The sequence below is a fragment of the Cephus cinctus genome, unplaced genomic scaffold (assembly GCF_000341935.2).
Source record: "Cephus cinctus unplaced genomic scaffold, Ccin1 Ccin1_scaffold1073, whole genome shotgun sequence".
NCBI classification, from domain to species: domain Eukaryota; kingdom Metazoa; phylum Arthropoda; class Insecta; order Hymenoptera; family Cephidae; genus Cephus; species Cephus cinctus.
This window is the reverse complement of record NW_014333593.1, coordinates 328707-342822: the sequence shown is the minus strand read 5'-3', so window position 1 is coordinate 342822 and position 14116 is coordinate 328707. Positions and strand designations below refer to the sequence as shown.

Genomic DNA, 14116 nt, shown 5'->3' with positions numbered 1-14116 from the left:
TAGGACGAGTTTCTGATACCAAATGACAACTGTGGTAACCAATGAGAATTGGGAACCATTACAGGTAGCCAATACGCAAAATTCTTTAGTAGCTAACGAGTCACAGGTAAGTCAGTCGGTCGTGAGCGGCCGAACAGCCAGCAGGCTGAACGTGTATTTTATTTTCTACGACTTTGGACAGGTGAACTTCAGGTATCGTGCATCCCCACCAGGAGCAGTGGTTACCTTCGCGCGGTCATGAGACACGGCAACGCGCATCAGGTACGTGAATTATGTGAATTCTTGCATGCCCGGCTTGACATTTAAAGCATAGAGAGAAATTCGAGGATGGCCAGGTGGGATACCGTTGCTTAGTCTTATTAAGGTTCTTCCGGTCCGCCCACGCATAACTTAATTCTCTTCAGGAATTTTCTCATTATCTCTGTCGGCAATGTCGAGCCTCTGGGTTATTCCTGATTAAATGTCTTTCGCACGGGACACTCCCTTTTCCTGCATACGCGCTACAATACCGCCCCTATGTTTGGCGGATGTAATTATCAAACTCAAATCCTTCATTTTTCCCGGCAATCCAAAATCTCGTTCGGCATCCTTATGTTACTATAAGAATCACAGAAATTCCTACACATCTAATGTTCCTGCTACCAGTCACATTGTGTAAAGCCTCAATTACATACAGGGTGTTAAACTCTACTGAAAATATTAAGTACCATCTGAACGTAACGAATCTTCTCGGTAAAGATCCGTGCTAAAGACCCTAATAAAAAAATAAGATACGATAAAATCAAACGATTTCAATACGGCGGAAATTTTATTAAAGGAAAACGTGGGTCTTCATATTATGACGTTGTTACTCACAACCGCTTTAAACTTCTCATATAAAAAACTCACGTACTGATGTATTGTGAAATAAATAAAAAAAACAACTTCATATGACTCACGTACAAAGTGGTTAAGCAAATATTTTTCTTGTAACATATGAAACGGTACTCATTTAGATTATGTTTATTGTAGCAAGCATGAGTACCCCGAAGAGCCAGGACACGATCGACGCGACGGCTACCCCAAAATCTTCGGAGGCGCCGGTAGCGAAACAAGAATCAACGCCGGTGAAACCGAAGAACTGGGTTCAGTTTGAAGAAGAGACTCCACCGGATACACCAGGTCGTCCCAATAAAAAGACTGATTCCGTAACCGTGGAAGTTGAGAAACCTGTAGACACCACGGTTACCCTATCCAACGTAAAAGCACCAGCGGAGTATAGCGGCGCGGTTATAATCGCGGAATCCGTTCACGTAAATGTCGAAAGATCCGGCATGAACCGATCGCTCTCGGCAGAATCGACTGAAAATATTCCAGATGCTAGAACGACAAATTCTAATCCAAAAAGCGCGAGTCTCAAAACTATAGATCTTCATGACGTCTCCAATGGCCGCGGCATTAATAATATTGTCAGTACACCCATTGGTAACATACGCCAGGGCTTTGCTAATGGAGATACCATAGTCACATTGCTTCCGGTTAACACACGCTGGCCATGGATAACACCAGCTAAATTTCGACCGGAACTCGTACCAGAGGAATTAATGGCACAAGGATTGACTGTAAGTTTGAAATATTTATGAAAGCTAACGCTTTTATTTATTTCAAAATCAACCTCCGACTGTTTCTTATTTACAATTATGTTACTCAGCTCACTGTGGAGGACTACGTACACATCATGGAACTCCTGGTGAATGACGTCCGCTTCAACATGTACAATATATGCTATAAACGCATCCTCGTCCTCTGGATCTTCACAGCCTTTGTCGTCCTCTTGGGATTACTCTTCTCCGGGGTGACCGGGTTGACACTCTTTGGTCTTGGTGTCATGTGGCTCGTACTCAATGCCGCAGCAATCTTCCTCTGTATGTTCGTGAAGATAAGGCTTAATCATAATCTCGAGAAATGTATGGCTCAGGTAAACAAGCATCTTCTACGGCACAAGATACTCCTGGGACTGGATGACCGCGGCAAGATATCTTGCCATAAAGTCAATTTGTGCTTCATCTATTTTGACACCACCGACTGTATCGTGAGTTGATTCTATTATAATATTAGTCAATTAGAATTCCAATCGTAAATTATCCCCACGTACGGTTTTAGAAAAAGCTCCAGGAGGTGATAGAACGCGAGGAACGCGAGGGTAGGATCATCGGTGGCGACGAAGCTGCGGAATCAAAACGTCGCCAGGAATTGCAGCAGCGGATGGATATCGATGACAGCGACATAGTCATTCAGGGTAGTACGACGACGCGACTTTCTCGAAAACAGGTAAGGAATTATTTGTTTTGTATCTTTAAAGTTACATATTTATCAATTGAAATTACAAGATCATTATTACTTGCTAGTCACTATCTACTGAATACTAGCGTATCCTCTGCTCGGATTGGAATATTAAGAAAAAATAAGATAAATTCAATAACTCAGACACGTCCATTCTTTTATTTGAATATTTTTCGTTGAATTTGTCTTTCGTGGGGACGATGAAAATTAGGGGAAGAGCGAGCAGGTCCTCTGTCGGTACATACAACGCTGGGCAAAGGATTATCTACGACGTAGACTGGATTGGACGGTTGACGAGGAAGGTGGAAATCCTTCGTCACCGCGACACTTGTCCTCTGCGCTATGTCCTTGTCAATACGTGGAAGAATGGCTAAGGAACAAACCCCGTATCCAGGGTCGTGACTTCTGCCCTGCTTGGAGCAGCTTCCTCCGGGATAGAGGCATTTAAGAAAGATGAATAGAGAGAGAGAGAGAGAGAGAGCTAAAGAATAAAAAGATCAGGCGATATATTTTAAATGGCAAAAATGCCATTAGTTTTAAAAGAATTGAACGTCTAACGTTTAGTATTTAACCTAAAAAAAATCAAACCTATTAACCGTATCCACAGGACATTCCGGTAATAATGTAGACTTAGCTAACAAGCATCACGTATAGTAATTAACTCCTCTTGTTTTTAACTACACAAACTGACCACGATACATTTACACAGGACGCGTTAAAATTTTTAAGCCAGTATTACTACTCCAACGAGTCTCATAGTTTTACGTAACAGTAATTTTCTCTAAACCGCCAATACGTTATATTTCCACGTCAACTGTTTCTACATTCCAAGTTAAACTGCACTGAATCCTTGACAAACGTGATAATTGGCTTGATATTATTCTTTCTAACGCATGAACCAAAATAACATATAAATGATGCATAATAAGAGAAGCAAGAGTATCAAGGATTGACGCATCGATAAAGTAATGGACAGATTGGATAAGGCGGGTGGTGTGTTTTGTCAGGAGCGGGCGGAGTTGCTGTTGCTGAGGTACGCGTCCAGATGGGCGCATCGCTTTGTGCGTCGCAGACTCGACCTCGTCGTAGACTCTCAGGATCGCATGGCGGGACGTAACATCGCTACAGCGAATATCGGGCTATCAGTTCCGCCACGGCATTGCGTCTCCGCCCGCTGTCCCTGCCAATTCATCGAGGACCACCTCAAGTACAAGCCCCGAGGCAAGTTGACATTCCGCAAGCTCTTTCACGTCCCGAATTTTGATTTTTCTTAACAAGAAAGACAACAAGGGAGAGGAGCATGGTCTAGAATGACGAAAGAAAAAAGAAAAAAAAACCCATAAAATACTCTTAATGATTTAATCCGATTTTTCAATGATCTTTTTTCCTTCTTTTACACATTTTTTAAAATGATTATTTTCCTCTCTATTGTCATTCTTTTACTAGTCTTATCGACAGTTCCTCTTGCACAAAAATTAGCACTGATTCAAACGGTCCACTAATTAATCACTTTTAATGAATCTCAAGCTGTAACCTAATCAAGGGCACTCATTACACACGTTATGCATATTGGCAATAGCACGCATGTCGGCACTCAAGCTTTTTTATATCACAGACTAAGTATTCTACATCCGACTTTATTACTTATGTAAGAAATCTTGAATTAATAGTCTAAGATTTATACGTTTACGTGGGACGCACTTGTACCTTTATTATGACGCAGAGGACATTATTATGTTGGTCGTGATGTTCTTTCATTATCGCGTTTTACCGTATCACTATATTACCTTACTACTACTAGTGCTGCTACTATTACAATTGTTATTCGGTATTTTATAAGACTGACTTACACGATTCTGACTAATTCCTTCTACTTTGCTGCTTTTGTAATTCTTATACTATACACGTGGGAGCAATACTGGCTTACTACATTACTTCACTTTTATCCCGCGTCGCGATGCGATATTTCTGCAATCTCTTTTTCATATTTTTAATATGAATATTATTGTTATCATCATTAACAAATAGCACTTGGTATCGCTATGTGGTAGTTAGGTTTAAATTTTTCCCTCTGGCAGCTACCTACATTGGCCATAATATATTGGGATATTGACATCTGATGTTAATCCGGACCGAGAATCGAAGGAAAAAATTACCTTTAATTATTTTCTATTTCATTTGGACATCATTCGAATCACTCACGTTCAAATTGTTCTTGTTCGGATTCACGTCGTTCAAACAATTTCCTTCCTCGGTTTTCCAATTGATTATTTTAACGAGCATGTCCTTTGAAATCCGTCCAGTAATAATCCAAGGATATTTCCAGTTGTGAATAATACATCTTTATTCTCTATCGGAGGAGATCCTATATAGAGGGAAGGGCGTGTAAAAATAACGTACTTATATATGAGTAAATCAAGCGAAAATTTAACGTGTAATCTTATCGGGCAATAATTGAATGAAATTTAATGGAAGAGCAATGCTGAGAATTTGATATATTTTCTAATGTTGTTAATATTATCAAAGTAACAGACAGCATCTTAAATAGTATGTATTATATATGAATATATATATATATATATATATTTACAAATGAATATTTTATGTATACACTCATTGTATCTCTGTTAAAGAATTAAACAATGGTTACTTATTTTAATAAGGATCTATCAGTATCCTTTACGTGGCTTTAGTTGATTATTTATGTTGTTTTTTTTTTATTATTGTATTCTTCGTTGCTAGATACAAGCGTCACATATGCTGATTAACATTTTTCCTTCTTTTGTATATCGTTAATTAATTGCATATTAATCTCATGCAGCAGGACACAAAAAAGTGGAGGTTGCTGTGCTTTCCAATCCACGTGTTTTGAACACGTAAAAGAGGTTTGACAACATTTTACTTAAGGATCACATTGATTGAAAATTTCTTTGATCTTCCAAATTTTTATGAGAAATTTTATGTAAGCGAATTACGTTTTCTGTATTCATTTATACTTGTTCTGGAATTCATTTCTTGTGGGAAATTTTACAGATAGTACAAATTACGAAAATGTCAACAAGATGTTTTCAAAAGATCTTATGTCATGGGTTTTGTTATCTTCTAGACGCCTCGTGTCTACTTTTTAACATAAAACGTCAGGTCATGACACCTAACAACGTCTTGCGGACGCCTTTTCTTCATTTGTGCTATCTGGGTTTGCTATGTAAATGTACATACTTGAAACATTAACAACTTCTTGTGGTTTCAATATATACTAATTGAATGAATAATACTAATATTTCTGCTTTTAGTTCGCAATAAATTAATTAATATTTTCGTTTAACACTATAAAATTTTGAGCTTCTTACTTTACTAACTCCTGCCTGCCACTTTTTTCAGACTATCCACCTGGCTTCACATGGTGTGCTTACTTCAAAGATCCTCTGAACAGATCTGATCCCCTTGGGAACTACAGTGGTTGGTAAAATGTCGAATAGACAGTTAATATTTTAGTGTAATAATATCATGGGACCGTCCGGTAAACATATCAAAAGGAATATCACAATTACTGTTACATTTAAATGTTAGTATTATTGACTCTGCGAGGGTGACTCGTAGCCAATGACACGCGTGCCTTTTCTCATAGTGGAATTTTGAAGCGTAATCGCAATTATTGAAAAACGTGCCTTTATGCTAGGGTTTTTCAAAGATACTAGAGAATGCTTGGAGCTTCTTAAAAAAAAAATATTCCAATTAATACTATTTAGTGGGTAATTGCAGAGGATGCATAGTATTTCTTGACTTGTTATGGTTCTGTTATTCCCTTAATGACTGCTTTGTTATTTATGTTTCTATGTGGCGATTATGTAATAATTATAGCATATGTGACTTGGAACATGTATCTATATAAACACATTTTTTTGAATGCACAATTTAAAAGCAGTCATTGTGTATATTTTAAATGACATAAAAAACAGTCTCTGAATGTCTAAAACGTCCATAATATTTAATCTCATCTATTTTTTAAGAATGACAAACAAAAGTAATGACAATGTTTTTAATTTGTATGAGGCTTGAACTCATTTACTGAATAATATTTACAGTAGTATTGTCATATAATTTATAAGGAATAATGTAAAAATTATATTACATGTGAAATATCAAAAATTACATAGTATTATTTGCAATTCCTCCTAGTATCTCTGTTGTTATTGCTGCAGTCATTTTTTTTTTTTTTTAAACAATCTCAGGATGCACAATATTGAACAGATTGTCTTTATCACATATGAAAATGTATTCTGCATATTTTGTTGATGTATTTATTTTTACAGAAATGCATTATACTTTCATTAAATAATATATAATATGACTCGTTCAACTGTCTTGTTCCCTTCCTTCTAAATCAGTATTACCATAACATTACTCACTTGACAAGTGCTTCGAGTGCTTGATTTCGAATATCCTGAACTAGTCTTTTCATTTCTTGATCAGCACTACGTAACGAATTACTTTCTTGATGCAACGATTCATTCAGTTCTTCAAGTCTCCGATTGACATCCAGGTAAGTCTTAACTTTTCGATAAACATTTTCAGGATCGTTTGTATTCATTGGAAAATGTAAATCTTCATTACGCGGTTCACCTGAAAATATTTTGTGATCATTGACTAAAGTCCTTCAAAATGGATAAAACATTAAATAATTGGAACAAATCTAACCTTTCGAGAGAATTTTGAAACATATGTCGCTTATGTTAGAATTTTGGAGATCTTCCAAAATTTGCTCAGGTGCTGGAGGATGTGGTCTGGGTGGCAAATTATTTTTCTTATTTCCAAACATTGCTTTTAATTATTTCTTATATTTATATCTCATACGTCATATATAAAGGTTATAATTACTAACATACCAATTTATCGCGCGCACGATATCTTACGGTTAGACAGGATGTCACGTGCTTCAGTATACCAGCAAGAAACAAAAATATCTAAAATGCGAAAAAACATTTAAGGAGGGATAGTGTTTAAAATTTCTACAAATTGCAATTTATTTGACAGCGTTTCTTTTTTAAATATAATATATGAATAAGTCCTATATGGTAGAATTTTTTTAGCAATAAAGCAATTCTTTCTTTTGTAATAATACACATGAAATTTCCATAGTGTACATTTCTTTGAATTTAAATCTAGTTATATTTTGTTTTTCTGATGCATTCGAAAGTGAAAAAGTTTTCGCGCATTCTCTGTAGAGATTATAAAGGCGCGCACGGTGGAACAGGTGCGTGGATGCACCAACGCGAGTTGCAGTTATTCTGTGCAACGAGAGTACAAATTAGGAAAGAAGTGAGAGGAATAAGAAAGTTCAGAGGACGCGATGCCGTCCGCAGTGACTCAGGATAGAGTGGTGAAAAGAACTTTCCCTGTAAATATCAGAAGGGCATCAAGACGACGTCTGCCTACGGTACTTAGTAGAGATTAGCGTGAGACACAATGAGACATTTACGAAAAATTGACACATTTCACTCTTGTTTTCCCATAGTTACCTCCACGTATTGCTGCTGAGCAAGTACACATTCAGGGCGAGCATGTTGAAGGAAGCGATAACGATGAACCTGGACCAAGCCGGCTACGTCGGGGATCAGGCAATCAGCCAACAATATTGGACATGTTCTGTAAGCCTGAAAAGCCCAAAATGATTGAGTTGGAGAATGGCTCAAAGGTCTTGCCAAGCCCAAAGGATCCTAGTAGTCCTAAGAATATGGAGGACTCGAATCGATCAGACAGCTCTTGTAGTTCTCTGTCGAGTGGCTCTGATAACATAGCTAAATCAGAGGCTAGTGAGACTGAAGCAAGCTTAGACGAAGGTTTAGAAGAGACACATTCTGAAAAGAAAATAAAGCTTAATGATTTGAAGGAGAAGAAGTCTGTGGAAGTTTCAGAGAAACATGAAATTAAACGACTCAATGGTCTTCCACCAAAATGTGAATTTTGTAAACAAAAACTTATGGATTGTGAGCCGTATCAAGGACATCCAAATGGTGCCGTAGAAGAATTTATTGCCTTGACCGATCCAAGGCTTTCATTGTTTACAGGAGAAGAGACTGCCATTAATGAAAGTGATGAAAGGCCACAGAATAAATTAACACATTTTAGGTAAAAAATTATTAAGATTTTTAATAGTGCTTATCCTTAATTAACATATTACTTTATCATTTTCATTTTTACAGTGTTTACGATAAAAACGGTCATCTTTGTTCCTTTGACTCCGGTCTCATTGAAAAGAATATATTACTCTATTTCTCTGGCTATATGAAAGCCATTTATGAAGAAAATTCGCTTCCAGACGGTGGCGTCCCAACAAAAGATATGGGTCCGATAAACGAGTGGTGGGTTTCTGGTTTCGACGGAGGCGAACTTGCCCTTATTGGTTTCAGTACCGGATACGGCGAATATATATTAATGGAACCCTCCGAATCTTACGCACCTTTTATTGCTTGCGTGCGAGAAAAAATTCACATGAGTAAATTAGTTATTGAATTTCTTCTTGATGAAGTGAATCCCACATACGAAGACCTTTTAAATAAACTACAGGTACAACAAATTAATTAGTCTTCAATTATTTAGGACATCCAATTAATTTATAATCACCTACATCTTCTTTATAGACTACAGTCCCACCAAAAGGTCTGTCTACCTTCACGGAAGATTCATTACTACGACACGCTCAATTTGTCTGCGATCAAGTTCTTTCCTTTGACTCATCTGCTCGTCCAGAGGATCCGCTTTTGATAACAACACCCTGTATGCGTGCCCTGGTGAACTTAGCCGGTGTCACTCTAGGTAAACGTTTAGCTTCTCGTAGGGCGCAACGACGTGACCAGAAACATAAGAAACCAACTTGGACTAGGGCCACAACAACTCAACTGGTGAACAATATGTTCGAGACCTTCTTCACAGAACAACTGGCCAAAGACAATGCAAAGGAGCCTTCGGTGTGACATAATTTTATTTACCTAAAACGATTTAAATTTTAATTGAACAATGAACAACAATTCTACTTCTTGCTCAGGGTCCTAAACGAAGACGATGTGGTGTTTGTGAGGCTTGTCAACAACCAGATTGCGGAGTCTGCGCACACTGTAAAGATATGACAAAATTCGGTGGTCCAGGTCGAAGTAAACAAGCCTGTGTCAAAAGAAGATGTCCTAATATGGCGATTCAGGTAATTGATGCTTCATTAAAGTAATTGTATATAATCCCCATAGAATCTAGGAATTAGAATTTATGCTGAACTTACAGGAAGCTGATGACTCTGATCTTGAAGATGAGGATGAGTATGATACTCTAGCTGAGACTGCCTTAACACCACATCAAAAGATTGTGACTTGTCTCAAAGAAGTAAAGAAGGAGATCAGGTGGGAAGGTGATGCTGTGTTCGATGATGGAAGACGTAAATTTTATACGAAAGCAATAGTAGGCGATGAGGAGATATCGGTGAATGACTGTGTCATGGTGGAGCCAAGTGACCCGACAATTCCTTTGCAAATTGCTAGAGTGATTTACATGTGGGAGAATCGTCGTGGCTTCAAAATGTTTCATGCTACTTGGTTCAGGCGAGGTAGCGACACTGTTCTTGGAGAAACATCTGACCCAACTGAATTATTTCTTAATGATGATTGCGATGAGGTGCCTTTATCTTCTGTCACTACGAAAGCCACTGTCAAAAAACTTGATATACCGAATGACTGGGCTCTATTTGGTGAGCGGAACATTCTATTTAGTCAATTTGGTTAATCTAATTACATGATTCTTTAAAAATGTCTCTGAATGATTAGATAACACGGATGTTAAACTAGACAATGAATTTAAAAACTCAGACGGAAAATGTTTCTTCTATCAGAAAAGATACACTTCCGAAACGGCACGTTTTGAGGATCCTTTGTCGGATCCTCCCTGTCCTAAGAAAGAAATCAGTCACAGATTCTGTGCAGCTTGTGCCAGGTTCAGTGCACTGCAACAGCAAAGTACGCCTAAGGTAAGCAAATATTAAAGTGATATTATGGATAAAATTCAATCAATTAAACCCTACTAAATATAAAAATCTTTATATGAAGGTATTTGATCGTAAAGAAGAGAAAAGTAACAAGGAAGTCACATATGGAATGATCAGCTACAAAGGGGAAGAATATCGTGTGGGAAATGCTGTATTTCTGATACCTGGTGCTCTGAAGTTTAAGTATACGTGGAATCGTAATGAAGCTCCGAAAGTGAAGAAGGGCAAAGTTGATGAGGATATGTATCCCGAATTTTACCGGAAGTCCTCAGAGCATGTTAAAGGCTCTAATTGCGATACACCTGAACCCTTTCACGTTGCTTATATCAGTGACATTTATGCCAGCACTACCGATAAATTGGTCTCAGCGAATGAAATTTATATACGTGTTAATAAATTATATAGACCTGAAAATACACACAAGGGTGCCTCTCTTATGGAACAGGTTGACCTTAACATGGTATATTGGAGCGATGAAGGTAGTTTCCTTTTGATTTCTTTATAAACTTGATCTTTTTGTCTTGGAAATTAAACAAATGTATTTTTTTTAGTGTGTACCATTAAGTTTGATATGGTGGCAGGCAAATGTTATTTAGCTTATTCAGAGAATTTGAATCAGCCTATCGACGAATGGATATCTCAAGGGCCAAATCGATTTTATTTCACTCAGTCATACAATCTGACCGAGAAGAATTTCGACGAACCTCCGCAGCAGGCTATGAATATCGGCAAGCAGGGTAAAAATAAAGGCAAAGGGAAGATCAAAGGAAAACGTGTTGAAGATACTGAATTGAAGAAACTATTGAAACCTGTAGATTATCCGGTTGTTACTAAAAAATTGTCAACCTTGGATGTATTTGCCGGTTGCGGTGGTAAGTTGAATTAATTTTATTAAAAGATGTATGAAAATGTATTCTAGTTCTGTATTATTTTTTTTCATATTTATGTAGGTTTGTCTGAGGGATTACGAGAATCTGGAGTAGCTGATAGTAAATGGGCGATTGAAAAGGAAGAACCAGCTGCGCATGCCTACAGATTAAATTATCCAGAGACTACAGTATTTTCAGAAGATTGTAATGTTCTTTTGAAAATAGTTATGGACGTGAGTGAAAAATATTTCTCCTTAAATCGAAATGTTGTTCCTTATACAAATTTTAAAATTTATTTTCCATCCTTTTAGGGTGGTTTGACTGATGCCAATGGTCAACGTCTCCCCCAGAAGGGTGAAGTTGAACTTCTTTGTGGTGGACCGCCGTGTCAAGGCTTTAGCGGGATGAATCGCTTTAATTCGCGACAATATTCACTTTTTAAAAATTCATTAGTAGTCTCATATCTTTCATACTGTGATTACTACAGACCTAGGTTTTTTATAATGGAGAACGTACGAAATTTTGTCTCTTTCAAACGGAGTATGGTTCTCAAACTTACTTTGCGCTGTCTGGTGCGCATGGGATATCAGTGTACCTTTGGAGTATTGCAAGCTGGAAATTATGGAGTTCCTCAAACTCGTAGACGGTAAATATTACACATGTATTAAAATCTCATAATCTTTATGGACGGGATTTGATTTAAACAGCTGTTTATATTAGATTATTCATCCTGGCTGCTGCTCCTGGAGAAACTCTGCCACAATATCCTGAGCCTACTCATGTGTTCAGCAAACATGCCTGCCAACTGAGTGTCGTAGTAGACGACAAAAAGGTAATTCTTCAAAAAATTCCTGAACATTTAGTATGCTACGAAATGAAATATTGTTATTATTTTATTTTAGTATTCTTCAAATTGCGAATGGACCGAATCAGCACCATATAGAACAATAAGCGTTCGAGATGCCATGTCCGATTTGCCTAGTATCAAAAATGGATGGAATCAATCAGAAATGCCTTATGGCGGAGAACCATATTCCCACTTTCAAAGAAAGGTTTATGTATCTTTATATCCTGATAAGAAAGTATTGCATTTGCGAGCACGATTCATGCTGACAGTCTATTTTTTATGCGTAGTTAAGAGGCAATCGAGATCAGCCAATTTTGCAAGACCACGTCTGCAAGGAAATGGCGCCGCTAGTAGAAGCGCGGATGGCTCAGATACCAACGGCTAGCGGATCTGATTGGCGAGATCTTCCAAATATAGTGGTGCGACTGAGCGATGGAAATTTTTCAAAGAAATTGTAAGTTAATCTATTATTCACTAACTAATATTTAGTTCATTAGTCGCTAACAATTTATGTTGACTGTTTCTCAGGGAATATACTCACGACGATAAGAAAGCTGGTAGAAGCTCAACCGGTGCCTATCGAGGTGTCTGCAGTTGTTCAACTGGAAGATCCTGTGATCCTATAGATAGACAATACAATACTTTGATACCATGGTGCCTTCCACATACTGGTAATCGACACAATAATTGGGCTGGTCTATATGGTCGTTTAGAATGGGATGGCTTCTTTGGCACAACAATAACCAATCCAGAACCTATGGGCAAACAAGTACGTTAAGGAATGTGATATTTCTATGATAGAAGATATTGTAAAATTAATGTAATTGTATTAACGTTTTACTTTCTTAGGGAAGAGTGTTACATCCTGAACAAACTCGACTTGTTAGCGTCCGTGAGTGTGCTCGTTCTCAAGGATTTCCTGACACCTTCCGATTCTTTGGCAGTGTCCTTGACAAGCATCGTCAGGTTGGCAATGCCGTACCACCACCTCTCGGAGCTGCTGTGGGGCACGAGATAAGGAAAAGCCTGAACTCTAAGAATAATTTGGATTCAAAGCAAAAAATAGAAACCCAAGAGAATGGATGGTCCAAGGAAGCAGAGGAATCATTAGTTACATCCAGTCAAGTGCAAGTAACTGCAGAGATAGAAGAATTTAGGATTAATGATGCGAACACTACAGTACGATAGCGATAATTAAGCATTGCGTGATTATTGAATAGATGGGATATATTTTCAAATATGGAAAATGAAGAAGAAGAGATGACTCGTCGAGTCGGCCCGAGCCACTGTGAACATTCCGATTTTTTTAAGCTCAGTTATCTCTATCCTTACGCTTACTCATTAAGGGAATTGCGATATTAATTTGCAATTTTTAATTGGTAGTTTCTGCGAGACTCAATTCATTACAAACTTATTTTCTTGGCCGGGCCAGTGTTATTTATTTATTTATTGATACCGCGTTCGGTCGGCTCGGATTGATGAAATGTCGATTCGCATTGTAACTTAAATTCCGCTAGCATTTTTTGGTTACGCGATAGTTTAATCAATATCACTTCTTGAATATGGCTTTGATGATTCACTAAAAAAAAAAATGAAGAATCCAACTTATCTTTAGTATGATTTAAATTAGATACTTTCTGTAGGATTTGAGTGATTTTAATTGTAAAAATGTAATTATGAGCCAGGATTCAATTTATTTGGACTCAACAATATTTTCATATGACTTTATTTTTCAATAATCTGTTTGTTATTTCTATTTGAACCCTACTATGTATATGAACAAATTTTCTTAAAAGTTCATTTATTATAGAAAGAACCAAATAGCAATGGTTTCTCCTTACTGCCCCAAACGAAAACTAGTAAGTACAAATAAAACATTTTAACAAAGAGAAAGAACCTACCGGGTGAGCTTGAATTTGGAAATTCAAGCTTTAGTATTGAACTCAAAATGTACCCACTAATGGATGATTTATATTTATTTAATGAAAATTAGAAATCCAATTGGTTATTATTAAAATACTTAAGTATGGCATATTCTTTTTATTTATG

The 14116-nt window shown here is 37.3% G+C and overlaps 3 protein-coding genes across 13 annotated transcripts; 2 read left to right on the top strand and 1 right to left on the bottom strand.

Annotated features, from left to right (window-relative positions):
• The first annotated feature begins 110 nt into the window (after window positions 1–110).
• Window positions 111–6673, top strand: LOC107271954 (transmembrane protein 268). 8 transcript variants are annotated; one of them, XM_015748590.2, is made up of 7 exons: window positions 112–261; window positions 1012–1601; window positions 1691–2071; window positions 2143–2310; window positions 3330–3543; window positions 5147–5207; window positions 5704–6673. In XM_015748590.2, the coding sequence occupies exons 2-6, from the start codon at window positions 1017–1019 to the stop codon at window positions 5200–5202; spliced, it is 1404 nt and encodes a 467-aa protein (XP_015604076.1). In that variant the 5' UTR covers window positions 112–261; window positions 1012–1016; the 3' UTR covers window positions 5203–5207; window positions 5704–6673. The 8 variants fall into 8 exon arrangements, with proteins under 8 accessions (XP_015604073.1, XP_015604076.1, XP_015604074.1 ...); XM_015748588.2 differs by having other exon boundaries at window positions 5144–5207; window positions 5704–5837; XM_015748587.2 differs by having other exon boundaries at window positions 111–261; window positions 5144–6673.
• Window positions 4014–7298, bottom strand: LOC107271963 (UPF0449 protein C19orf25 homolog). Of its 2 annotated transcripts, XR_001538773.2 has the most exons (4): window positions 7021–7298; window positions 6732–6945; window positions 4525–4687; window positions 4014–4438 (listed from the first exon to the last, which is right to left on the bottom strand). XR_001538773.2 is itself a non-coding variant. In XM_015748610.2 (3 exons), exons 1-3 carry the CDS (start codon window positions 7139–7141, stop codon window positions 4666–4668), a joined length of 357 nt encoding a protein of 118 aa, XP_015604096.1. In that variant the 5' UTR covers window positions 7142–7298; the 3' UTR covers window positions 4014–4665. The 2 variants fall into 2 exon arrangements, 1 of the variants encoding a protein (XP_015604096.1); XM_015748610.2 differs by having other exon boundaries at window positions 4014–4687.
• LOC107271966 (DNA (cytosine-5)-methyltransferase PliMCI) lies at window positions 6731–14099 on the top strand. Of its 3 annotated transcripts, none has more exons than XM_025089228.1 (17): window positions 6731–6865; window positions 7548–7759; window positions 7838–8451; window positions 8526–8889; window positions 8964–9290; window positions 9368–9520; window positions 9598–10057; window positions 10134–10333; window positions 10413–10830; window positions 10903–11223; window positions 11302–11453; window positions 11532–11866; window positions 11941–12052; window positions 12123–12272; window positions 12355–12521; window positions 12596–12836; window positions 12917–14099. In XM_025089228.1, exons 2-17 carry the CDS (start codon window positions 7673–7675, stop codon window positions 13253–13255), a joined length of 4440 nt encoding a protein of 1479 aa, XP_024944996.1. In that variant the 5' UTR covers window positions 6731–6865; window positions 7548–7672; the 3' UTR covers window positions 13256–14099. The 3 variants fall into 3 exon arrangements, with proteins under 3 accessions (XP_024944996.1, XP_015604098.1, XP_024944997.1); XM_015748612.2 differs by having other exon boundaries at window positions 7520–7759; XM_025089229.1 differs by lacking the exons at window positions 6731–6865; window positions 7548–7759 and having other exon boundaries at window positions 8321–8451; window positions 8642–8889.
• Window positions 14100–14116: the final 17 nt, after the last annotated feature.